Source organism: Cottoperca gobio, chromosome 14, assembly GCF_900634415.1.
Source record: "Cottoperca gobio chromosome 14, fCotGob3.1, whole genome shotgun sequence".
NCBI lineage: Eukaryota > Metazoa > Chordata > Actinopteri > Perciformes > Bovichtidae > Cottoperca > Cottoperca gobio.
Window position 1 is genome coordinate 7249959 of NC_041368.1, and position 21045 is coordinate 7271003.

At 40.4% G+C, this 21045-nt stretch overlaps 3 protein-coding genes across 9 annotated transcripts in view; 2 read left to right on the forward strand and 1 right to left on the reverse strand.

Annotated features, from left to right (window-relative positions):
- The first annotated feature begins 748 nt into the window (after positions 1-748).
- inpp5kb (inositol polyphosphate-5-phosphatase Kb) lies at positions 749-9326 on the forward strand. Its single transcript, XM_029448505.1, has 13 exons — positions 749-806; positions 2182-2233; positions 4623-4727; positions 4837-4945; positions 5325-5441; positions 5981-6156; positions 6267-6378; positions 6501-6610; positions 7816-8029; positions 8170-8307; positions 8390-8473; positions 8561-8665; positions 9182-9326. The coding sequence occupies exons 2-13, from the start codon at positions 2190-2192 to the stop codon at positions 9245-9247; spliced, it is 1380 nt and encodes a 459-aa protein (XP_029304365.1). The 5' UTR covers positions 749-806; positions 2182-2189; the 3' UTR covers positions 9248-9326.
- A 1559-nt stretch (positions 9327-10885) lies between these two features.
- On the forward strand, positions 10886-16654 carry nle1 (notchless homolog 1 (Drosophila)). 4 transcript variants are annotated; one of them, XR_003833420.1, is made up of 14 exons: positions 10886-11024; positions 11709-11866; positions 12348-12568; positions 12672-12751; positions 12855-12931; positions 13019-13116; positions 14069-14261; positions 14359-14494; positions 14598-14644; positions 14731-14933; positions 15068-15227; positions 15697-15767; positions 15868-16066; positions 16441-16654. XR_003833420.1 is itself a non-coding variant. In XM_029448080.1 (13 exons), exons 2-13 carry the CDS (start codon positions 11729-11731, stop codon positions 15878-15880), a joined length of 1437 nt encoding a protein of 478 aa, XP_029303940.1. In that variant the 5' UTR covers positions 10886-11024; positions 11709-11728; the 3' UTR covers positions 15881-16654. The 4 variants fall into 4 exon arrangements, 2 of the variants coding, with proteins under 2 accessions (XP_029303940.1, XP_029303941.1); XR_003833421.1 differs by having other exon boundaries at positions 15868-15965; XM_029448080.1 differs by having other exon boundaries at positions 15868-16654.
- A 671-nt stretch (positions 16655-17325) lies between these two features.
- slc25a1a (solute carrier family 25 member 1a) overlaps positions 17326-21045 on the reverse strand; it is an 8443-nt gene continuing 4723 nt past the window's right edge. For all 4 annotated transcript variants that reach the window (XM_029448085.1, XM_029448084.1, XM_029448083.1 and 1 more), the window contains 8 exons: positions 21021-21045; positions 20765-20864; positions 19977-20115; positions 19794-19878; positions 19518-19622; positions 19296-19411; positions 19139-19212; positions 17326-19057 (listed from right to left, as the gene is read on the reverse strand). The exon at positions 21021-21045 is cut by the window's right edge and continues 83 nt beyond it. In XM_029448085.1, coding sequence (XP_029303945.1) covers positions 18943-19057; positions 19139-19212; positions 19296-19411; positions 19518-19622; positions 19794-19878; positions 19977-20115; positions 20765-20864; positions 21021-21045 — 759 coding nt within the window. In that variant the 3' untranslated portion in view covers positions 17326-18942. The remainder of the gene's footprint in view (positions 19058-19138; positions 19213-19295; positions 19412-19517; positions 19623-19793; positions 19879-19976; positions 20116-20764; positions 20865-21020) is intronic.

Consider the following 21045-nt stretch of genomic DNA (forward strand, 5'->3'; position numbering starts at 1 on the left):
TCTAACTTATTATTATCGATTATTATTGATTATTATCAATCGAACTTTTCCTTTGACCGAAAACACGTTGGACACACTTTCAGTCTGGTAGCCTGAGGAAAGTGTGAAGGTGAAGGATGACTGCACACATTGACTTTGATTTTTACAAATGAGCTATTCTAAATAAGTAATTAACAATGTGCCCTTAACAGACTTTTTGAGTTTTGAACAATATCTGTCAAATGCCTTGCTGTTTAAATGATTTTAAATCTCATGCAACTACCATAAGTCATGAGCTTATCATGTCAAAAACTAACTGTAAGACTTTTCCTTTATTCTTTCCCAACTTGCCACTGCCCTGAGTCATTGCCCTGACAAATTACAGGTTTTATTGAAATTTGATTTAAATAGCACAAAGTAAGGCAGAGCACCTTACACATTCCATACTGTTAAGAAAGTGAAGGATTATTTATGAACACACAAAGAGGGCTTTAGTGCAACAAATACCATGCGTCACGGTGACATTCAATAAACAGAATCCATTCATGAAGAAGATAATACTTTCTCACCGGTCAGTTAACCAACCTGGGATAATATCTTGATCCGATGTTACGCTTTAAGTCCAGAGCAGGTTGTGAGTGGGAGCTTGAAGTGGAACAGCTGAGCACAAAGTGCAGAAACCAAAAAGAGAACAAACAGTGAAACAACGGGACTCACCGTGGGAAAGCAGATCCAGACTCTCGACTCCCCTTTGGAGACCTTCGTCGTGTGTGCGCACGGGGTCTGCAGCTTTTTCCGGACACCACAAGAAAGACAAACGGAGAAAGGTAGTGTTCTGAATGGGTGATGGTGTTTTTGTCTTCAGCAGGTACTTAAAACAGAAAAATTAATCATTCAAGGATATTTTTAATTTTCATGATGTTATTAAAGGACACTGCGGGAGAAGCAAATGTGTTTCCTTGTTTCCGCAGAAAACGGAGGTTCACAAAGGTCACAAATACAGGGAGAAGTGTCCAACAAGTGTTTAACTTCATAGGGTTGAATATGGTTACAATGGCTGGACTCATTCATTATATTAAAATCTTAAAACACTAGTTAATAATGATATAATAAATGGTATCATTCCTATGTTCCCAGGGTTCTCATTGTAAGAGATGTTTATGGGCTTTGCTGTTCAAACACACTAAGGGAGATGGACGTTTCAAATGGTTCAAAATCCATTCAGTAAGAATATTGTGCGGTGAAAGACTTGATTATTGACTTTATAGGGACCAAAACACGATTTATCATCTATCATTGAGTGAACTGAAGACGCCGGACGAAGTGCCATATGTTATGGATACTTCATATTATATTCATAACAATAACAGTACAGAACAACTGGTAAACTGTACAATTAACACAAATAGTGAGCGTAATAAATGCAGGATATTTGTGTAAAATGTGTGTACAAACTATACTGTTAGTGTAGCTCTGTGTCTGCTGGTGCAATTAGCCACTAGTTTACATACGTTAGCCAAAAGGTGATAATATTTCAATGTGTTTTCAGCTTGGTAGCTGACCTTAAAGGAACGAAAATGATGTTAATGCAATAAGCAGGTTTATGTCAACACAATGTCCTCACAAATGAAAACAACAAGTCTTTTACAGACGAGTTACAATTGGTGAATACTTTAGTTTCCAGATAATTAAGCAGTTACTGTAAAACCATATACAGTTCACAGTCTTCAAAATATTGCTTTGCTGCTTTGGTCTTCAAAGGTAGACTGGTCAACCACAAGCTCCTTTTGTACAGAGCCTACCTGAGTGAATGTTCAACTCTGAAATGTTCCTGCAGTGTGTGTTATTAGCTCACTATCAATAAGACTTGTACCCACTAAATGATCCCCCTGCCAGATATTAACTATAATGGAATATACAAATCGAATTGTTTTTCTTACAAAATGGCTCCCAGGTAAAGTGTTTCTGTTTTTACATGTGACCTTCAGGGCATTTCCACTTTGACGTGGATGAAGCTAACCGTGATTTGACATGATTACAAAACCATTTCAGAAATGACTTTCAGGCATCCCTGTCACAGTCTGTTTTATTATGCAATGGTCTGTGTTCCCGGTGAACTGGCTGTCATAGAGGAAACCGATTTCTTTACATGTGTGTTTGCTTTTAGTTTCCATGCATACATTTGTTTGTATGTACCTACAGGGGAGACAATGAGCTCTGGAAGATTTCGAAGTGGTGGGAGAGAAAAGTGCAGGTAAGATCTAACTTACTCTTCTTTTTGTCCAGTGGTCTTGCGAGGGTAAAGAGTAGGGAGGAACAAGAGAGAGACAATTGTGAGAAGAGTCATTGTGAGAGAAAACACAGACTTTAGGCAGAAAAGGGTTTATGTGGAGAACAAGAGAGTCCAGAAAAAGAAGGTATAACCCTCCTGTGCAGTGACTAACCTTCATAAGTAGCGTTGAGGTTGCAGATTTCTTTGCAGAGCTCTGTGGTAACTTAAATAACCACCCATTCATCCTTCCTCACTGGACCGGTGAACCCCTGAGGTTATCCACTTAACACTTTTACTTGCTAAAGAATGTGCACTAAGTCTCTGCATGTGACACTGTTAAATGAAGTGGCAGGGAGAACTGCGGCACCAAAGATTAGCATTTCTTATTTTGTAAGGGGCAATCTCTTCTTCTTGTTTCTTTGTCCCCCACAGCTCTCCGAAAATTATAAAGCTTTTGACTTTCTGCCATGATTTAGTGTTTGAACTCTGTGAACTATGTACCAGGGACTCATTCAGAAATGATTTTGTATAAATAGTTTTAGATTTTAAAGGTGTTTGTCAGTTAGATTAGGACTATCCAAAATTGGATCCAATGATGAAATCCCCAATAAAAGGCAATATAATTCATTTCCATTGGAAAAACTTCACCCACATTACAACAATCAACACAATATGTATATAAAATTACATTTACATTGTATTACCATGATTTTTTATAAATCATTACAGCCACAGTACTATTCTGTCCAAAGCTTTAGAGTTAAGGATCTGACAAGAGAAACAAATAAGAGTAATGCTGAAATGATTTCACTGCATTTATGGTTTTGAAATCTTTAAACCATTTAAAGATTATGCGATATGCTTTGGAGTTACTGATTGCTAAATGAATTGTCTGCTTCCAAATCTATTATGCAATTTATCCACTATTTAACTGTGCTGTAACACTTGTTTTTTTAGAATCATTTGAGCTTTTGTTCTTTGGGGAAAAACACCCATTAATGTCTGTGTCAGAGCTTACAAAATTGCATTAAACCCCCCACCTCTCTGGATTTACAAAGATAACCTTTCACCTACATGAGGAGAGACTGGATTGAGGCCAAAAGAAGCTAATGCTATTGTGCGCAGTTGTCCCCTCACTAATGCATGGATTGCAATTGTGGGGTTACAAGCATTGTTCAGTGTACTCAGCTGATAGAGAGAACGCTAGTATAAACCTCTTAGGGATCTGAAGGGTTACTCAAGTCTTACAACACTACTCACAATGATGGAGGATCAGCCTCCAGTCCTCCTTTTCTGCGACTACACACACTCACAGACAAACACACACATATTCACATGCCCGTCTCCTGCATGCGATTATCGTCCAAATCTGACTCCCTCTTGCCCACATTCCTGAGTCAGCCCCACCGCTTTGTCAGTCGTTGCTCCATTGCTGCATGACCACACGGGACTCTGCCACAGAGAGGACTACGCCGGGACAGATTTGTCTTCCCCTTGGGGCTTTCGAGTTTTTTCATCCTGGTCAGTTTGGAGGACCTAAATCAGAAGCTGCCTGAAGAGAGATTTGACTAACTAGGCATCCGTTCATGTTACTTCCAGTGGCCTGAGCAGAGTGGGCCACATCAAATGGTTGCAACCAAACCAACCAAAGAATTGTGAGGAGAAATCAGGCCAAAAGGGATTTCTTCTGCGGGAGTTTGCTTGTTTGCCCCTGAAGGACATCACTTTTCTTTTCTATTTGAGTCATCTTAAATAACCTCCCTGGCCTTTAGGACAAACACGTAACAAAGCCAACACCAGGATCCAAAGATGGACCCCTTTACACAAAGTCCACGCTTGCGCTCAGACAGCATGAGCAGCTCAACGTCTCAGGGCTCGAAGTCCAAGGTGCTCCTCCGCCAGCGCCTGACTCATTTGCTGACCTGCATAGAGGACATGAGCTCTGACGACGAAGCCGGCGAAGAAGTGTCCCGCACGCTGGACGAAGCATTTCAGCTCTGCGGGGGCTTCGTTCTGGCAGACGCCTTCAGGTTGACATGCGCAAATGCTTATTCATGCTTGAGTTCATCTGGATTTCTTTACAGTTTGACACTTCTTAGTGGTTTCCAATAATTAGATAAAAGAAAAAGTAAATATGCTATTAATACTCTTCTGTATTTTTACTTTATTATGTTTCCAAACAAACTGTTGAATGCTGTATCATATGATGTTGAAATAAATAATAACTTATTGTCTAGGGTTAAAATGGTTTGTTTTTCAGCGCTATCATTTGTAGTATTACATTTGCACACCATCAATAACTGAAGACAATAACGCTGAGATTCACAACAAGGCAAATGTTTTGGTGAATTCTCGTCATAATCAAACACAGGCTGCACATGGTGACCTGGAACGTGGCCACGGCGGAGCCCCCTGAAGACGTCACTTCTTTGATGCAGCTAGATGTCCAGCCCCCCACAGACGTCTATGTGATTGGGTGAGAAATAACATTATGGAAACTTCTATTTAAAACTTTGCATAGAATTGGACTGGATAATATAAAACATCTCTTGTTTTTACATTTGTTTGTGTTGGTGTGACTGCAGCCTGCAGGAGGTGAATGCCACCCCTGTGAGGTTCATCTCAGACTTGTTAGTGGAGGACTCCTGGAGCCACGTCTTCATGGACACACTGGCACCCAGAGGCTTCATCAAGGTGTGAGAGGAAAGAGGGAGAAAAGGGGAAACAGTATTTTGTGGACTGGTGTAAATATACACATTTGGGTCCTTTGTATTAAGCTTGTAGGAATAACAGTGTCTTGAGGCTGTTGTCTGCAGATATTATTGGGCTACATTGCCTAAAAATCCTCAAATACTCTCTTTCTTTTTGCTATTTTGATAGTGTGTTGATTTCATCTTTAACGCAAACATTCTTTTCTTTGAACTGTGTGTTTACATAATCTCATACAATACAAATTACAGTACGTAAAATGACATATAACACAGTTAAACAATAAAAAATAAAAACAATACAAAAGAAAGTGAACAAATTAGCAAAAAAATGATGAATGAAGTATATCTCCATCTCTGTCTAGGTCACATCAATGAGGATGCAGGGTTTGCTGCTGCTGGTGTTTGCCAAACAAATTCATCTCCCCTACATCAGAAACATTCAGACCACCTACACCCGTACTGGCATCTTTGGCTACTGGGTAGGTCAAAGGAGAGTAAATATATGCACATCAAGTAGGTGCAAGGCTACTAAAATAAACCTTTGGAGTAAGTGTTCGGGGTAGGTTATCACAATGGGAGTGCTGGTTACCCCTGAAACTTATAGACAACAACACTGTAAAACTCCACACACCAGGAATCCCATTGGCATCAGATGCTTGAGTTCAAACACATTATGAAAGGCCTATTGTGTTTGTTTAGTGGGATGTGCAACAGCTTCGACTGAACAAAATCACAAACAAAGAACACCAAAACTAGTGAGGTACACTGGGGAACACACTTACAAGACAAACGGTCGAATCCAACGTAAAGAAAAAACATCCTCTGGCTGAATAAAGAACTTTCTTTTATTCAAAACTGCTGCATATTTCACTTTCTTGTAATGACTGCAGTTACATTCATCTCTAGTATTTTTTAATGCATCTATTATTTCTAAAATATAGAAATATGACTTATCATGAATCATGAATCATCTTTCACTTCACATGCCATATTACATCCTGTTGTTTGTCTCTGACAGGGTAATAAAGGAGGAGTGTCCGTGCGTTTTTCCTTTTATGGCCACATGGTGTGCTTCCTTAACTGCCACCTAGCGGCTCACATGAACTACGCTCTGCAGCGTGTTGATGAGATTGAGTACATCCTGGAGAAACAAGACTTTGACGTCGCAGAGACCCCACAAGTCCGGGATCATAAGTCAGTACACGTAGTGTACATAGAGACACGCAAACACACACACTGTGAATTATTATGCACTGAGGGTTGTTGTGCAGCTGGTAAAATGAGGCTCCATCCCTCTCACACAGGGTGGTGTTCTGGTTTGGCGACCTGAACTTCCGTATTGCAGACCACGGCTTACACTTCCTCCGCTCATCCATCAACAGCGAGCGCCTTAATTTGCTGTGGAGCAAAGACCAGGTGATGTGCCGAAATAAGCACACACACACACACACACACACACACACACACACACACACACACACACACACATACATACATTCAGTATTGCACACTTGCTAATTTATTTCATGCTCCTGCAGCTCACCATGATGAAGAAGAAGGAACCTTTCCTGCAGGAATTCGAGGAAGGGCCATTGAATTTCAAACCCACCTACAAGTTTGGCCGTAACTCTGATGCCTACGATACCAGGTAATGTGTGCCACAAACAAATATACTACACACAAATACTCAACACAATCCTCAAACTTTATCTGTGCTATTCTTTCTGTTTGGATTTTGCGCAGCACACCGAAGACATGGTTGGGTTTTAAGTAAGACGCACTCTTGAGTTTCTTTGTGTTGCATGCCCCACATTCCTTTATTTCCTCACCACCGCACCATCAGTACCTTTTCCTGAAGCTGTTGCCACCCCATCTTAAGTTGAAATGACACATGCACCCACTGAGACACACTAAACAAGAACCCAAAGCAGCCAGAGCAGTAAACCCTGATGTATACATAATATTGGGAGCAGCTCTTTCCGTGAATCATATCCATCCCTGACATTAGCACCATGTATGTGTCTCTCTCAGAAAGAGCACTGTGGCTCTGCCCCTAACCATGTACAGACCCAGGCCCCTGCAGCGCTGCAGCACCACCCTCTTCTTCCTCCTCACCTCCCTCACCTGGGGGCTGCTCTCTGTGTGGTTGGGGGCCTGTCACAGGGAGCTAGACCCACCAAGGTGGGTGTCTCCATAGATATACCGTGTAGGAATAAGAGTGGGTCCCGTACTATAGAATTGGCATTTTAAGAGGTTTAATCCAATCACAAAATAACTGGAGACACTGATAGAAATGATAGGACGCAAAGGGGTTTAGTAAACATAATAACCTTAATGAATTTCAGACATGTTCTGCAAATTCATTATAGCTGAGAGCATTCCCTCCTGCACCCAGCACCCAACTGTTTGTTCTTGCATTATGTATGTGTTGCTTGTGCATATACATAAGCTGTAATACCTTACTATTTATAACACTTTCACATTAACAGTCTCACGCTTGCGTAGGCGTGCGAGGGTTTTAGTTGCTGTAGTATGTAATGAGACTTGGATTAGTCTGCACGAGTTGTGTGAGACTTTCCAAGCGGATGTTTTGATATAGTTTTGTTGTTATAAAACACAGCACCCATCTATTTCAAATAGTCAAGACTTTTCTCTGATTTTGGATTCTTCGTTCACCGTGGAGGTATGCGAGAATAAGAATTCAAGTTTACACCGGTGAGTCTGTGGGGGAAGCATTCTTTTATCAGCATTGTTTCCAATGTGACATATCTGGTAAGCAAAACAAACCAAGAGAATTCAACTCGTTCTCAAATTGTAAACTGTGTGATCAACACTTGCCTTTGCTTTGCTCAGTGGCAAGAAGAGGAAACCGGCATGGACAGATCGGATCCTTTGGCGCATCAAACCCAAAACCGTGCCACCAGAGGATGACGACGATAAGGCATCGACTTCTACTGTTGATGAGCTCGATGAGTATCCACTGCTGGTCACTCAGGACAAGTACACCTGCGACATGAGCTACGGAGTCAGTGACCACAAGCCTGTCATTGCAACCTTCAGTCTTGAGGTTGGAGCAGGCTCACTGTAGAACGCTAGAGCTGTTACTCGATACATATAAATTTGCTTATTTCCTTCTGACACACCCACTAAGTGCAGTTTAATCTGCATTATTAAAGCTCTTTTTCTTTCTTTCTGTCTTTCCCACAGCTGAGAAAGTGCTTCGACACACCACTGGTGCACGTATCTCCTCTGGGTGTATGGAGCGCCGACCAGGATGCACTTCTTAACTACACCATCCAAGAGGACTTCATGTCCTCTACATGGGACTGGATCGGCCTGTACAAGGTACTGGGACTGACATAGAGGGAAAACAAATAAACAATATAAAACAAGAAAGGTTTTAACTCTTGGGGCTGTTCTCCTGCAGGTGGGATTCAAGAGTGCGTTCGATTATGAAACCTTTGTTTGGGTTAGAGAGGACGAGTTGCCAGAGACAAATGAAGTAATACAGGTAAAGTGCAAATGAGACATTTGTACGCAAATACTATACGAATGTTTGCTTCATTATTATAAATGTGCATGTGTGTTTTGGTTGCAGATATCTGTGGATAAGGATGAGATCCCTCTGCTGGGTGGACAGTATGTTTTGGGTTACTACAGTACAAACATGCAAAGCATCATCGGCCTCAGTGCTAACTTCCAGGTGAGTGTACCACTATCCCATCTGTAGTTATACTTTATTATATGTCTGTACCTAATTATCATTTGTTTACTTAGAAGAGGATTCATTTATGGCCTAAGACACCTCAGATTATGCTCATTAACATCTACTAGTGTAGGTACTGCCAGAAATAAAAGTAAGAGCTTGACTAACACTGAAATATGTGATGCCAAATAGTACAAATCTCAGATTCTGTGAGTAATTGTTAAAAATACAACTAAAGTCTTGAATTTTCATAACTTTATATGAATGTGAATAGGGAGGACAAGAAATAAGAAACACCTCTCAGTATATTGCACATATCCGACGATATCAAGAAAAACAGAATATCGTAAAATTAGAATTTAGGGCAGAGCTTTTGTATTGAATTACAATGTGTTGTACAGTTGTACCTTAAGTAACCTTTTAAGTGGCCACTGGGTGCATATTTGCAGGGGGAAATGTGTGTGACAGGGGGCTGTTTAGTTTAAGATTCTCATCATTGTTACAATCTTGCAGATCCTGGAGTCAAAGCGTGCCGTCATGGAAGGTCTCGTTCCCGAGAACATCAATGGACTCAACTAATAAGATCAAATTCACCGCAGTGCCACATCATATTCCTCCCCCCTTGGGACTTTACACAGAATTGATTCAGTCTTTCAAATGCCCCAACTGTATTAACTAATGGATCAGCTGATTTAGTCATTAAATAATGACCGCCACACTGTGCTATCGCATGCACTGGAAACTTCTATTTGTTTTTTCTAACTTTGCCTTGAAGGAGTTCACCTTAAGCTGGAACAGTTTCATTACAAAAAAATGTTTATTGCTGTAATGAGTAGCCTTCCAGCTTTTCCACAGGCCTATTTTGCCTGTCAGAGCAAAAAATAAAGGAATGTGTGTTTGTGAAAGTAGTGGTCATACACTGCAGGCCAAGACAGCCCTTGGTCAAATTGTATTTGAAAATAAGTGTTTATGTTTTGGTTTGGTCTACATTAGTGTCAGTGCAGGGGGTTGTACTATAAATGTAAGAAATATCTGCCAATCATAGGGAACTGTTGTATAGAAAATTCCATGTTGATAAAGGTTATTACTTTATCTGTGCTGTCTTAATGCAAAAAGATGCATCTGGTAATTCATTTAATTATTGGACCCAAGTGTCTTAGGGTGAAATGATAAAGATGGAAAAATGATATATAAAATATAATGTACACATGAATTCCTCTAAGAACAATTATTGTTGGTTATTATATACAATTATTATAGGTGTGGATGTTAAAGTGGACTTCTACACTGAGGTGCTTTGAGTTATATATTGCTTTATAAGAAATAGGTGTAATGTATATGAGATAATATGGGTATAATGTGTACCATGAGAACATCTAAGGCAGTGAAAAGAATCATGATAAGGTTATATTTTGAATTAATTATTTATCTATCTTACTCTACATTTCTTTACTGTAGTTTCTCATATTGAATAAAGGATGCCTTTTCTATCCCAATGCAAAAATAATGATTGTTGTCAAAGATTAAAAAAATGTCAAAATGTATCTTTGTGTGTGTGTGTGTGTGTGTGTGTGTGTGTGTGTGTGTGTGTGTGTGTGTGTGTGTGTGTGTGTGTGTGTGTGTGTGTGTGTGTGTGTGTGCATGTTAAGTAAGTAAAATTAAGTAGAATTGTGTCTAATTGGTTGATTGATAGAGTGAACAATATCACAGCAACAGAACACAATGATTAGCATATATGATGTGTATTGGGATTATGTGTTTTGTTGAAGAAATGACAAATATGAAGTACAGGTTGTTGGTTATGGAAGTGCTTCATTTGTAATCACAGTAACTTCTTTTTTTTAAAAGAAAGCATAACTTATTTTTTTCTCTTTGTGAAAATGTGTTAAAAACCTTGTTAGGAAGTTGAAAAAATAATTATTATATCTATTGTTGAGGAATTAAATACATTTATTTTGCTAGACCTACAGAGAAAAAGTGAAGCTAGGATTTATTTAAAAAATAATCCAGATTATTTCTAAATTAACTGCTAATTCCTTTTTCTTTTGTTTTTTACCGTTTTATATTAAATGTATGTAATGTATCCCCCCGCCCCCTATTTGTGGTGGAAGAAAAAATGGTGGAACCTTTCAAAAAACTGTTTCTCGTCGAGCACAGAATTTACAGAAATAATAAAAGTGAAGATGGGTAAAGTAATGCAGCAACCAGCAAAGGAAACAACTGACTAATCTCCCATAATTCATTGCGCGAGTCCGTTCATGACATGACTACTCCTGCTTCTCGGGGTATCTTGCCTGTGAAGGCTCTTCGGTGATACACACGTGGGGAGTTTGAACACACCGCTACTTCGCTAAAGGTAAAGTTTTAGCACATTTACGTGCCATTTCAATGTCATATAAAACTAGAAACAGTTGTGTAAACACATGCCGGTTATGTTAATGTCTTGCGACCGCTGCTATATACAGTTAAGTGTCTAAAATGTTAGTTTACAGCAGGCTAGTGGAGTTAGCTTTACTGGTTGACATCATAGACTGGTTGACATAGGCTAGCTACAAGTTAACCGCTTAACAGTTAATTTCAGGTAGTACAAGTTTGTTAAAATTATTATAATAGCAATGTTAAACATAGCTCTTCAACATGTTATTGTGTTAATTAGGTTAAAGAGTTAATGTAACGTTAATGGTTATTCATAGTCAGGTACGTTAGTTTAGCTAGCTATAACGTTGCCTTCCATCCACAATTGAGAATTGGCAACACCTCGAAGTAAACTATTCTCTTAATAGGAAGAACTGCTAAATTCTGCAAATCTACTTTGATACAAATATATCTGCATGTTTTGGGCTTCAAATGATGCAGCATCCGTGAGCCCCAACATTTAAAATATGATTTATTTCACTGGATGTGTTCTTTTTTGTTGTTGAAGAAACTGAATATTACTAAGAGTAGCCTGCAAGCGTTACTTATCAACAGTATGTTCTTCAAATAAGTGACATACATGACTATACCTCCATTAATGTTAAGATAATTGTTTGTTTTTTAGGTTTAGATCCAAATCTGAGGATGACTAGTGAGAACGTGGAGCGGCTGTTGATCCAGTTTCAGGATGAAGAAGGGGAGGTTCTGGGTTCACCTTTTGATGTGCCTTTAGACATCACCCCTGACAAACTACAGCTCGTCTGCAATGCACTGCTACAGAAGGTAACCCGTTGCCATTATGTAATATAGATGTAGAATTTGTGTTGTAATTAGGCTGTACACATCTGCACATGAAACCTTTACAGTAGTATATGTTTAGCCAGGCTTTGTCCACATATACAATATTCACTTTAAAATTACTATCAGAGTGAGAATATTTGCTTTCTAACAATGCAAAAAGTATTGGTGTATAATGCATATCACTTACTGTAGTCTTGAACACATGTCTCACTTTTATCATGGTAAATGTAGCACAGTAAATCCTCAATTTAAGTAACTGTGTTCAATAACAAATTCAGATTGAATTATTTAATAACTTATAAACACTTAAATGTCCTACAAAAAGAGTATCTCTCCATGATCACACAGACCATATTTTGGTGTCTGTTTTATTCCTTCTTAGACGCAGTTATTAAATGTATATAAAGCTGAAATTTAAAATCCAGTGACAATATCTTGTGTTTTTTTTCTTTCTCCACTGTAGGATGAGCCAGTGCCACTGGCATTTTTTGTGCGTGGAGAGGCTGAGGTGGTGTCCAGTCTGGGGTCGTGTGTACAGGCTCTTGGGGTCGAGACAGAGCAAGTTCTGCCTGTTGTATATCAGCCTCAAGCTGTGTTCAGGGTACGAGCTGTTTCCCGCTGTACCAGCACGCTACAGGGACACACAGAAGCAGTCATCTCAACTGCTTTCAGCCCCACTGGCAAGTGAGTAACTGAGCTGCTAACTATTCTTTATATTGTGTTCTCAAAACACACTCCTGGATAGCTTTAAACATGTTGTTAATGCAATTGTCCACGTTTGTTTCAGATATCTGGCCAGTGGTTCAGGTGATACCACAGTGCGTTTTTGGGACCTGACAACTGAGACGCCCCACCACACTGCCAGAGGTATGAAGTCACTCCTACAAGGCAACGAGATCTGCTATGCATCAACATACAATAGATTGATTAATGGTTTTAAACAATTGAGCTTTATTCTTCTTTATTGAAGGACACACACATTGGGTACTATGCATCACCTGGTCACCCGATGGCAAGAAGCTGGCTTCGGGGTGCAAGAATAGTCAGGTGAATTTCCAACACACAATGCAGTATGTCTAACGATGTATCCCATAAACATGGTGTATTTATTTGGTTGTGGTTCTATTTCTGTAGATCTGTTTGTGGGATCCTGTGACTGGTACACAGATGGGAAAGACTTTGAGTGGACACAGCAAGTGGATCACTTGGCTCAGCTGGGAACCTCTCCACCTGTGAGTGCTCAATTCATCACTTTCATTCAGATGCAGCTTCTGCACACATTATTTTTTACTTGGGAAACTGTAAAATTATAGCAACTTTTTTTCAATTAAAAGGCTGAATTTAGCTGCTTTAGTTTCAGGGTCTTGTGCATGCTGGCTCAGTGTCGCACTGTCCTCATTTACTGGGACACTTGAATAGAAAGGAGCCGTCATTAATATTATTAACTACACCTGTGCACACGGTCAAGCCAGTGCAGACCTTCCATCATTTCCTGTTAGTAGAAAATGGTACAGTAATCGAGTTACTTGTACACTAATTACCAAAACGGTACACTAAAACATCATTATATAGGGAAACGGGAACTTCTGAGTTCTGATCAGAAGAAAGAAAAGTTGATTAAAAATTACTTTTACATTTGCGATAATGCAAAAAACAACATAACCGTGCTCAAAAAAAGGATCTAATATGGGGCGGGCCAATGATTAAAAAATTATAACCATATGTACATGATCTACAACTAGTAAAAATAAATGTATAATAATAATTCAGAAGACAGCGTCTGTCATTGTAACTTGGTTTTGTCCACACCCTTAATTTTCACAAAGTACCTGCACTGCCATGCTGGTAAGTTGTAGTTTTTTGATTTCTAAGAAATGAATTGTGGTTATAATTAAGAGCATTTCACCTTTTTATAGCCTTGTGTATAACCTTATAATAGCAAGTGCTGTGGTGGATGTTGATGTAGACAGTGAACCCCAGGAATATGTCTTTATCTTTTCAGAAACATTGAAATAATGTTCAATGAGGTATTGCATTAAGTTACAGAAGCTAGTGGAAAAGAGGCTAGCCGGGACATGTGGGGACTTTATAGTGTACACTTAATTTGGAGTTATGATGCATTGTTTTTAAGCATTCTGGCCTGTTTTACTGTTAGTCTGATCCGCCTCCTTCTCGCCCTTTCAGGAACCCAGAGTGTCGGTACTTAGCCAGTAGCTCTAAGGACGGCTCAATACGTGTCTGGGACACTGTGTTGGGGCGCTGTGAGAAGATCCTGACTGGACACACTCAATCAGTCACCTGCGTAAAGTGGGGAGGAGATGGACTACTTTACACTTCCTCCCAGGACAGAACGGTCAAAGTGTGGAGAGCCAAAGATGTAAGTGTGTGTATGTGTGTGTGAGAGAGACACTTCTTTAAATGTTAAATGAGAGGGAGGAGACACACATTAAGTCTTTGCTTTATTTGTGGGTTAGGGTGTCCAGTGCAGGACTCTGCAGGGTCACGCCCACTGGGTGAACACCCTGGCTCTCAGCACTGACTATGTCCTGCGCACTGGAGCTTTTGAACCTGCAACCGCGACTATCAACCCCCAGGACATCACTGGATCATGTAAGGATCATGTAACTTTCTTTTAGGAAACAGTGCTACTCTTTGAAGAAAGAGGCTTTCTGGCTTGGAGGTTTTCATGCAACATCATTTTTCTTTCCCCTAGTGGAAGAACTGAAGGAGAAAGCGTTGCAGAGATATAATAAAATTAGGGTAAGTACTGTTTGTTGTCTGTACTGATGTGTTAAAGTCTGTATGTCTTTTGTATCAATACTCTTTCTCCTGTTGCCTTGCTGCAGGGTTCAGCTCCAGAGCGCTTGGTGTCCGGCTCAGATGATTTCACCTTGTTCATGTGGAACCCTGCAGAAGAGAAGAAGCCTCTGGCCAGGATGACCGGCCACAGTGCTCTGGTCAACGAGGTTCTCTTCTCCCCAGACACCAGGCTCCTCGCCTCTGCCTCATTCGACAAGTCTGTTAAAATCTGGGACGGACGCACTGGAAAGTAAGTAAATCTCTTATCATGAATGAATCTGCGTGTAATACTGCTGTTGTCCAGCGGATGGTGCTTTAGACTTAAGACGTGTGTGTGTGCGCCACTGAGTCTTTTTAAATTTCTGTTTTTCCGCTTTCCCACAGGTACTTGATATCCCTGCGTGGCCATGTGGCTTCTGTGTATCAAGTGGCATGGTCAGCAGACAGCAGGCTGCTGGTCAGTGGCAGCAGCGACAGCACACTTAAAGTTTGGGACATCAAGACCGGGAAGCTGAACATGGACCTGCCTGGCCATGCTGATGAGGTGAGGGAGGGAAAAAGTGCTGCCGTGCGTGCGTGTGGCTCTCAGAGCTACTTAAACAAACATTTCAATTCAGAAACGATGTGTCATCTGAGTAACTTTTAAAGAGACCACCTATTCAAACGAATATAAGCTTACCGATGGCCAAATCATTGAGCACCCTTAAAGATGACTTGTTCAAAATGCGGCCATAAAATTCAGCATAGCCAACATAAAATAAAAGGCCAAAACATTAAAATATAGCGATTTGAAATGCGTCTCTAAAGCTCATTGAGTCAATTGAGCGGCGGACTAAAGAAAAGCAGCTCTTGGATTTCACGTCATTTTGGCTCTTTTTTTCTTCTTAAACATTAACCGGTTAACAGTTTATTGCTTTTGGGCCATCGAAAGCTAAATCGAGCAAAACTGCCATCCCCAATTGATTGTGATTTTTATAAATGTTTTGTGTAATTGCCTTGTTTCTTATGTGCAGGTTTATGCAGTAGACTGGAGTCCTGATGGACAAAGAGTGGCCAGTGGCGGGAAAGACAAATGTCTCAGAATGTGAGTGAGATGCCATGAAGCCATCTTTATCTTTTGGCAGTCAGTTAAAGTTAAAATGTTTCCTCACATATAACCCTTTGGCTTTGTGTTGTAATTCCAGATGGAGAAAATAGCCACACCTCGGTTCTCCCTCCTAACTTCGGCAGAGGACTTCACATCTTCTGTCTATCAAGAAGAAGCCCGACAGCTGGAGCAAAGGTGTCTCTGCTGCCTCTAATTGGGCTTTGGTACACTGTCTGTCACGAATGGCAGTGTGTCAAGGAGCTTCTTACCAGTTATGATGCAAAAGCCCTCTCCAGGTTTGAAACCCATGTGGGAATATTAACGATGTAACACCATAAAGGTGTTTACCGGCGTGGGAATGTCAAACGGGAGAGTTTATAGTCAGAACTTCCATTCATTGCAAGTAGAAACTACACTGTAAAATGTCAGTGTTAGCATCTGCAATTGAAAGGGCTTCCATTCATGTACATATTGTTTTGTACATCAGGGGCCCTGACATGAACTTCCTCCTAAATGTAAAGCCTTATTATAGTGCCACGCCTATATGTAGAAACCACATGCATTATGTATTTAAAAATGAATACAGAATATAATCTAAAGAAATTCAATGAGCTGCAAACGTCAAGATTAAAAAAGAGTTTAACGTTACTAAATGAACTACATTCTGTAGGTGGAAGGTCGACCAGTGTGGCAACAGGTGGGAGAGTTTAATACCTTCCTCTGATTCAGACCACGCTCGCCCTCCACCTTCAGCCTTTAAGCCTTTGATCCTCCATCCCATCGAGAAGAAACCAGGTTCACCATTCCAGTGAAAATAATGTGTTTTTATTTTCTGTAACTGGCTTTGTGAATATTTGATAATAAATATTTACAACACAACTTTTTACCTTGTCACAAAATATGAAGGACATTCTATTTACATTTTTATGTTACCTGCTTGACCTCACATGTCCCCACTGTGTGAAGAATCCTTCCTGTTGTGGAAGTTTCTTAACCACAAGTCTTTAAAGCTCTATAGCATGACTGTATGTAGTTCACTTCCGATTAATTCCGATTTCTATATAAAGGAATCTATAAGAAAATAAAAGCAACTCTTACTGTCACTGTACAGATGTTTATAACTGAGGCTTTTAGATATTGTCAGTTTCTATTTGCATCCAGTAGACATTAATGTACCACAAGTCGTAATTTTGAGGCTTTTTTTCTGGCGACTCTAAACGGTCAATCCACTAAGCAAGTAAAGCTTGAGGTAAGATTTACTACAATGTAACTTTTCATTCAGTGTGAAGAACAATATGAAACCCTCTTTCTTTCCCCCTTACCGGTTCCACTTCAGTGAGGCATTACAAGAAAACAAATAAAAGTAGTCCCTTTATTGTAGAGTTTGCTCATTCATGTGTACCCATACACCTCCAACTATAGTATCTAAATGACATCTTAACACACAGATTTATCTATCAGTTTATTGAAACAATGTTATATCTGAATCAAATCCTTCTCCTGGCACAACAGGGTCTTCTGAACTGTGATTGATGAAATCTGATATGTTTATGAAAAGCAGCACACAGATTCTATACAGTACAAATGTGAGTTAATAAAAAACTAAAGACATGAAAACTAAACAATAGGCTGTTGCTTCAAAATGTAATAAAGATTTGCGTCTATCAGGGATATTAAATTGGAGATTCTACTGAAGTAGTTTGGCGAAGAGTAAAAGGCTTCTGTGCAAGGCTTGTGTGGTGCAACTAGGTGGATCAAAACCAAGCCTTACTGAAATACCACTCTAACACATCTACCGTCTCCTTGTTGTCGTTCTTATGTAAACACTTTATAAGACGAGAATGCGTGCATTCAAAGATGGCTAATTAACTATTTCATCAGTTAGCGTACAAAAGGCTTGTGAAGCAATTAGCTTGAGGTAAAAGAAACATTAAAGTGACAATATCTGACTAGAGGACAGTTTGTTGGTGAAGCACTAGAAGGCTCAAGCACACTGAAGTCATGGCTTACATAGTCGGACATGTCATGTCATCTTGAGCAGAAGTGAATTCACTTTTATATTTCACACCTGCTTACAAATAGCAGCCTGACTGAGGGTCTGAGCAAAGCATCGCTGGTCAAATATTCCCAAATAAAGCTTTCACATGCAGCTGTAAAGAACACCTACAGAACATGAACATGTAACAATAAGCTCACTAACTTCTATTAATGACTCATCTCTTGTGCTACATATCATTTTGTTTCCTACTTGTATCGGGTTGTAACACTTTGAAACAATCTGCAAGAAAGGTACTGACTCCAGACCAGTTTGAGTAGCCTGTTGACAAGCCTGCAAACCACTGTCGGCGTGTAACACCACAAAGGACACATCATAATCCATGCAGCCATACTCAGCAGTTGTCAGCAGCGGGCCATGAAATGCACAATGAGCCGTATCTAAAAGTTCATCACCAAGACACAGCGAGGAAAGACTGCGAATGATGACACCACAAGCAGTCAGGTAAGCAAATATAACACATGTGTTGAAATACTGCACAGACATTAGAAAGTACTGCAGCAAGCTTGTTTGGGTCCAGTAGCATGTTCTTCGCTCAGTATAGTAAGTACTCGGTGAATCAAAAGACACATTTATGGTTTCAGTACAAAGTGTTCACTCTATAACGTGTACCATAACAGTCATAGAAAGCTAAAACAGACGTACCTACACAAGTTTTAGTCTCGAATGTGAACCTTTGGTTAATAAGGTTTGTTTCTTCTCTACATAGACTCAAGAAACTGACTACACGTTTGATCACTTCACTATTTCCTTTCAACTTTGTCTCTTCCTGTTCTTCAAAATAAAATGATCTCTTGATTCGTAAGTCAGACCGAGAGAGAGAGAGAGAGAGAGAGAGAGAGAGAGAGAGAGAGAGAGAGAGAGAGAGAGAGAACGCGTAAGAAAGCTAAACTGAGTCGTTTTGTGAAGCCAGCCGCTCTCCCTCCCGTTCTTTTATCGCAGTAGGACGCGCCCTGCATTTATTTGATGTGACAGAGTGGAAAGTGGTCTTGATGAAGTGTCATCTGCTGAGGGCAAAGCAGAGATCTAGTGTGAACTAGAATAGAGGTTCAGTTGCGCGTAGCATGAGGCACAGGTCTGTGCTTCCCTCTTGATCTCTTTCGCCGTCTGCCCGAACTATTGGGTCTTCCACACGTTGTTGAGTAGTTTGACCACCTCCTCATAGATTACGAAGACTATGGCCACGTCCAAGCACACACGGCCAAGCCTGGGAACTGTTCCTTTGTAGAACCTGGGGGCCAGAGGAGATGAGGTTACATGTTTAGCGGACACTAATCAACACAGAGCATGAATCAGGAGCAGGCTTACTCACGCTTGTGGTCCTTCATGCTTCAAGATCTGGAAGGCACAGTCCACTGTATTTTTGTAGCGGTGGGCCTCCAAACCCTACAGAAAACAGATTGTGTTTAAACCTTGGCAAGACATGACAGTGATAAAAAGAATCAGCACACAGTGTGTTCGTTTCCAACCTGCATCCTGGTCTTCACCACATCCAGCGGTGTATTTCCAAAAACACTGGCAGCTCCCGCCGTCGCTCCAAATATCGCCGTGACCATTGGGTGCATGTCTCGTCTGGGGTCGTCACCTTAGTGGACAAATAAGAAAGTTGAGATTCATGGAGAATGGAAGGAAATAGGAGAAGAATGAGGAACATCAAACTTTGTTTTGATTTTATCAGCAGGCTTTCTCACCTTTGTACCAATTGCGTAGCAGGTTCATCACATAGAATCGGATGGCCTGATTGGATCCTTGTTTCAGCACGGTCGCCGTCAGACCTTGATAAGTCCCCCTTACACCTAAACGAGTCAAACGGATTGTTTCTTTATGGACCACAAACCACACACATGAATATTGGTAGTTACCAGTGGCTATTAAAAAAGGGGCAGGGCCAAAGTGACAGCACGAGATGTAACCAATACTCCAAACTGTTTGTGTGTGAGCCATTCACTCCATGTTTGCTGTCTTACCCTGTTCTCTGATAATCTCACTGACGCCATGAAAGAAGCCTCTGTAGCGAGGTCTGAGGCAACACTGGTCATGGATCAACTTCACCTGGAGGACGAGGGAAGAACCACCTCATTAGTCCATTGTTCATTCAGGTTTTTGTTGAAAAAGGCTTTCTACAATCAACAGCATTCAGCTCCACCTACCTTAAGCGTCTCCATGGGGCAGACGACCACGATGGCCTCCGCTATACCTGCTCCTAAACCACACAAGAGGCTCCGCGTATTGTCCAGCCGACCTGTGGCATCTCGCATTGGGTTGCTGAGCATCTCAAACGTGCCGAACCTGTGGAAGATGGGAAGGCGATTCGCTCAACAATAACACAATTCTAAATAAACAACAATAGAGGAGCGTTTGTAGAAGGGATTCCACTGTAATCAATAGTTTGTGTAATGACCGAATTAGAATTGTCTGGCTCCAAACAGCACGTTTGAAAGTAGCAGTAGTATAGGTAATTAATTGGTCAGTTTACATTTTCAAGTAAAAATAGCAAACATTTGATAGTTCCATGTTTTGTGAGAATTCACTGCATTTTTGTCCTAAAACAAAAGTACATTAAATATCTTTACGTTTTAGACAGTTGGTTGGACAAAGAAGACATTGGATGAGAACACATTTAGCTCTTAGAAATTGTGATGGCAAAACCAAACAATTGGTCAATAATTTGAGAAAATAATCTACAGATTAATTAATAATGAAAATAATCATTAGTTGCTGTTATCGTAAGTATCAAGAAATGCAGTGTCACTGCTTTGACTTCAGTCAAATGATAAAAATAATATTAGCTTTACAACTCTGCCGATCTGTGATGCTATAAACCAAAAGGATGCAGGAGGCATATTGCAGCTCCATTCTGTTTATTAAGATAAGAAGTACATTTTTAGAATAAAATGTGTGAAGTAAAAGCTACTATATATCATGTGTGCATCTTCACCTCACTGCAGACTTGGGTATTGATCCATAGAGCAGGGAGCTGAGACCTCGATACAACCCTCTGAGCCCGTGATCTTGCACAGTCAACTTCACACAGTCGCCTGCACACACACACACACACACACACTCACACACACACACACACACACACACACACACACACACACATACACATCAACCATGAGTGAGTAACCCAGCAGAAAAGTAGCACACAAACCTGCAGTCAGGCAGCAGTCATACATGTCCCAGTGACCTACCGATCCCTCTGTAGCGCGGTGGGCT

What these genes read in the sequence shown, in the direction of transcription:
- nle1 (XM_029448080.1), top strand. Translation starts at nt 11,729, where the DNA reads ATGACTAGTGAGAACGTGGAGCGGCTGTTGATCCAGTTTCAGGATGAA. An exon ending in GCAATGCACTGCTACAGAAG is followed by an intron (nt 11,867 to 12,347) that starts GTAACCCGTTGC and finishes TCTCCACTGTAG; the next exon opens with GATGAGCCAGTGCCACTGGC. An exon ending in GCTTTCAGCCCCACTGGCAA is followed by an intron (nt 12,569 to 12,671) that starts GTGAGTAACTGA and finishes CGTTTGTTTCAG; the next exon opens with ATATCTGGCCAGTGGTTCAG.
- inpp5kb (XM_029448505.1), top strand. Translation starts at nt 2,190, where the DNA reads ATGAGCTCTGGAAGATTTCGAAGTGGTGGGAGAGAAAAGTGCAG. An exon ending in CTGGCATCTTTGGCTACTGG is followed by an intron (nt 5,442 to 5,980) that starts GTAGGTCAAAGG and finishes TGTCTCTGACAG; the next exon opens with GGTAATAAAGGAGGAGTGTC. An exon ending in GCCTCAGTGCTAACTTCCAG is followed by an intron (nt 8,666 to 9,181) that starts GTGAGTGTACCA and finishes ACAATCTTGCAG; the next exon opens with ATCCTGGAGTCAAAGCGTGC.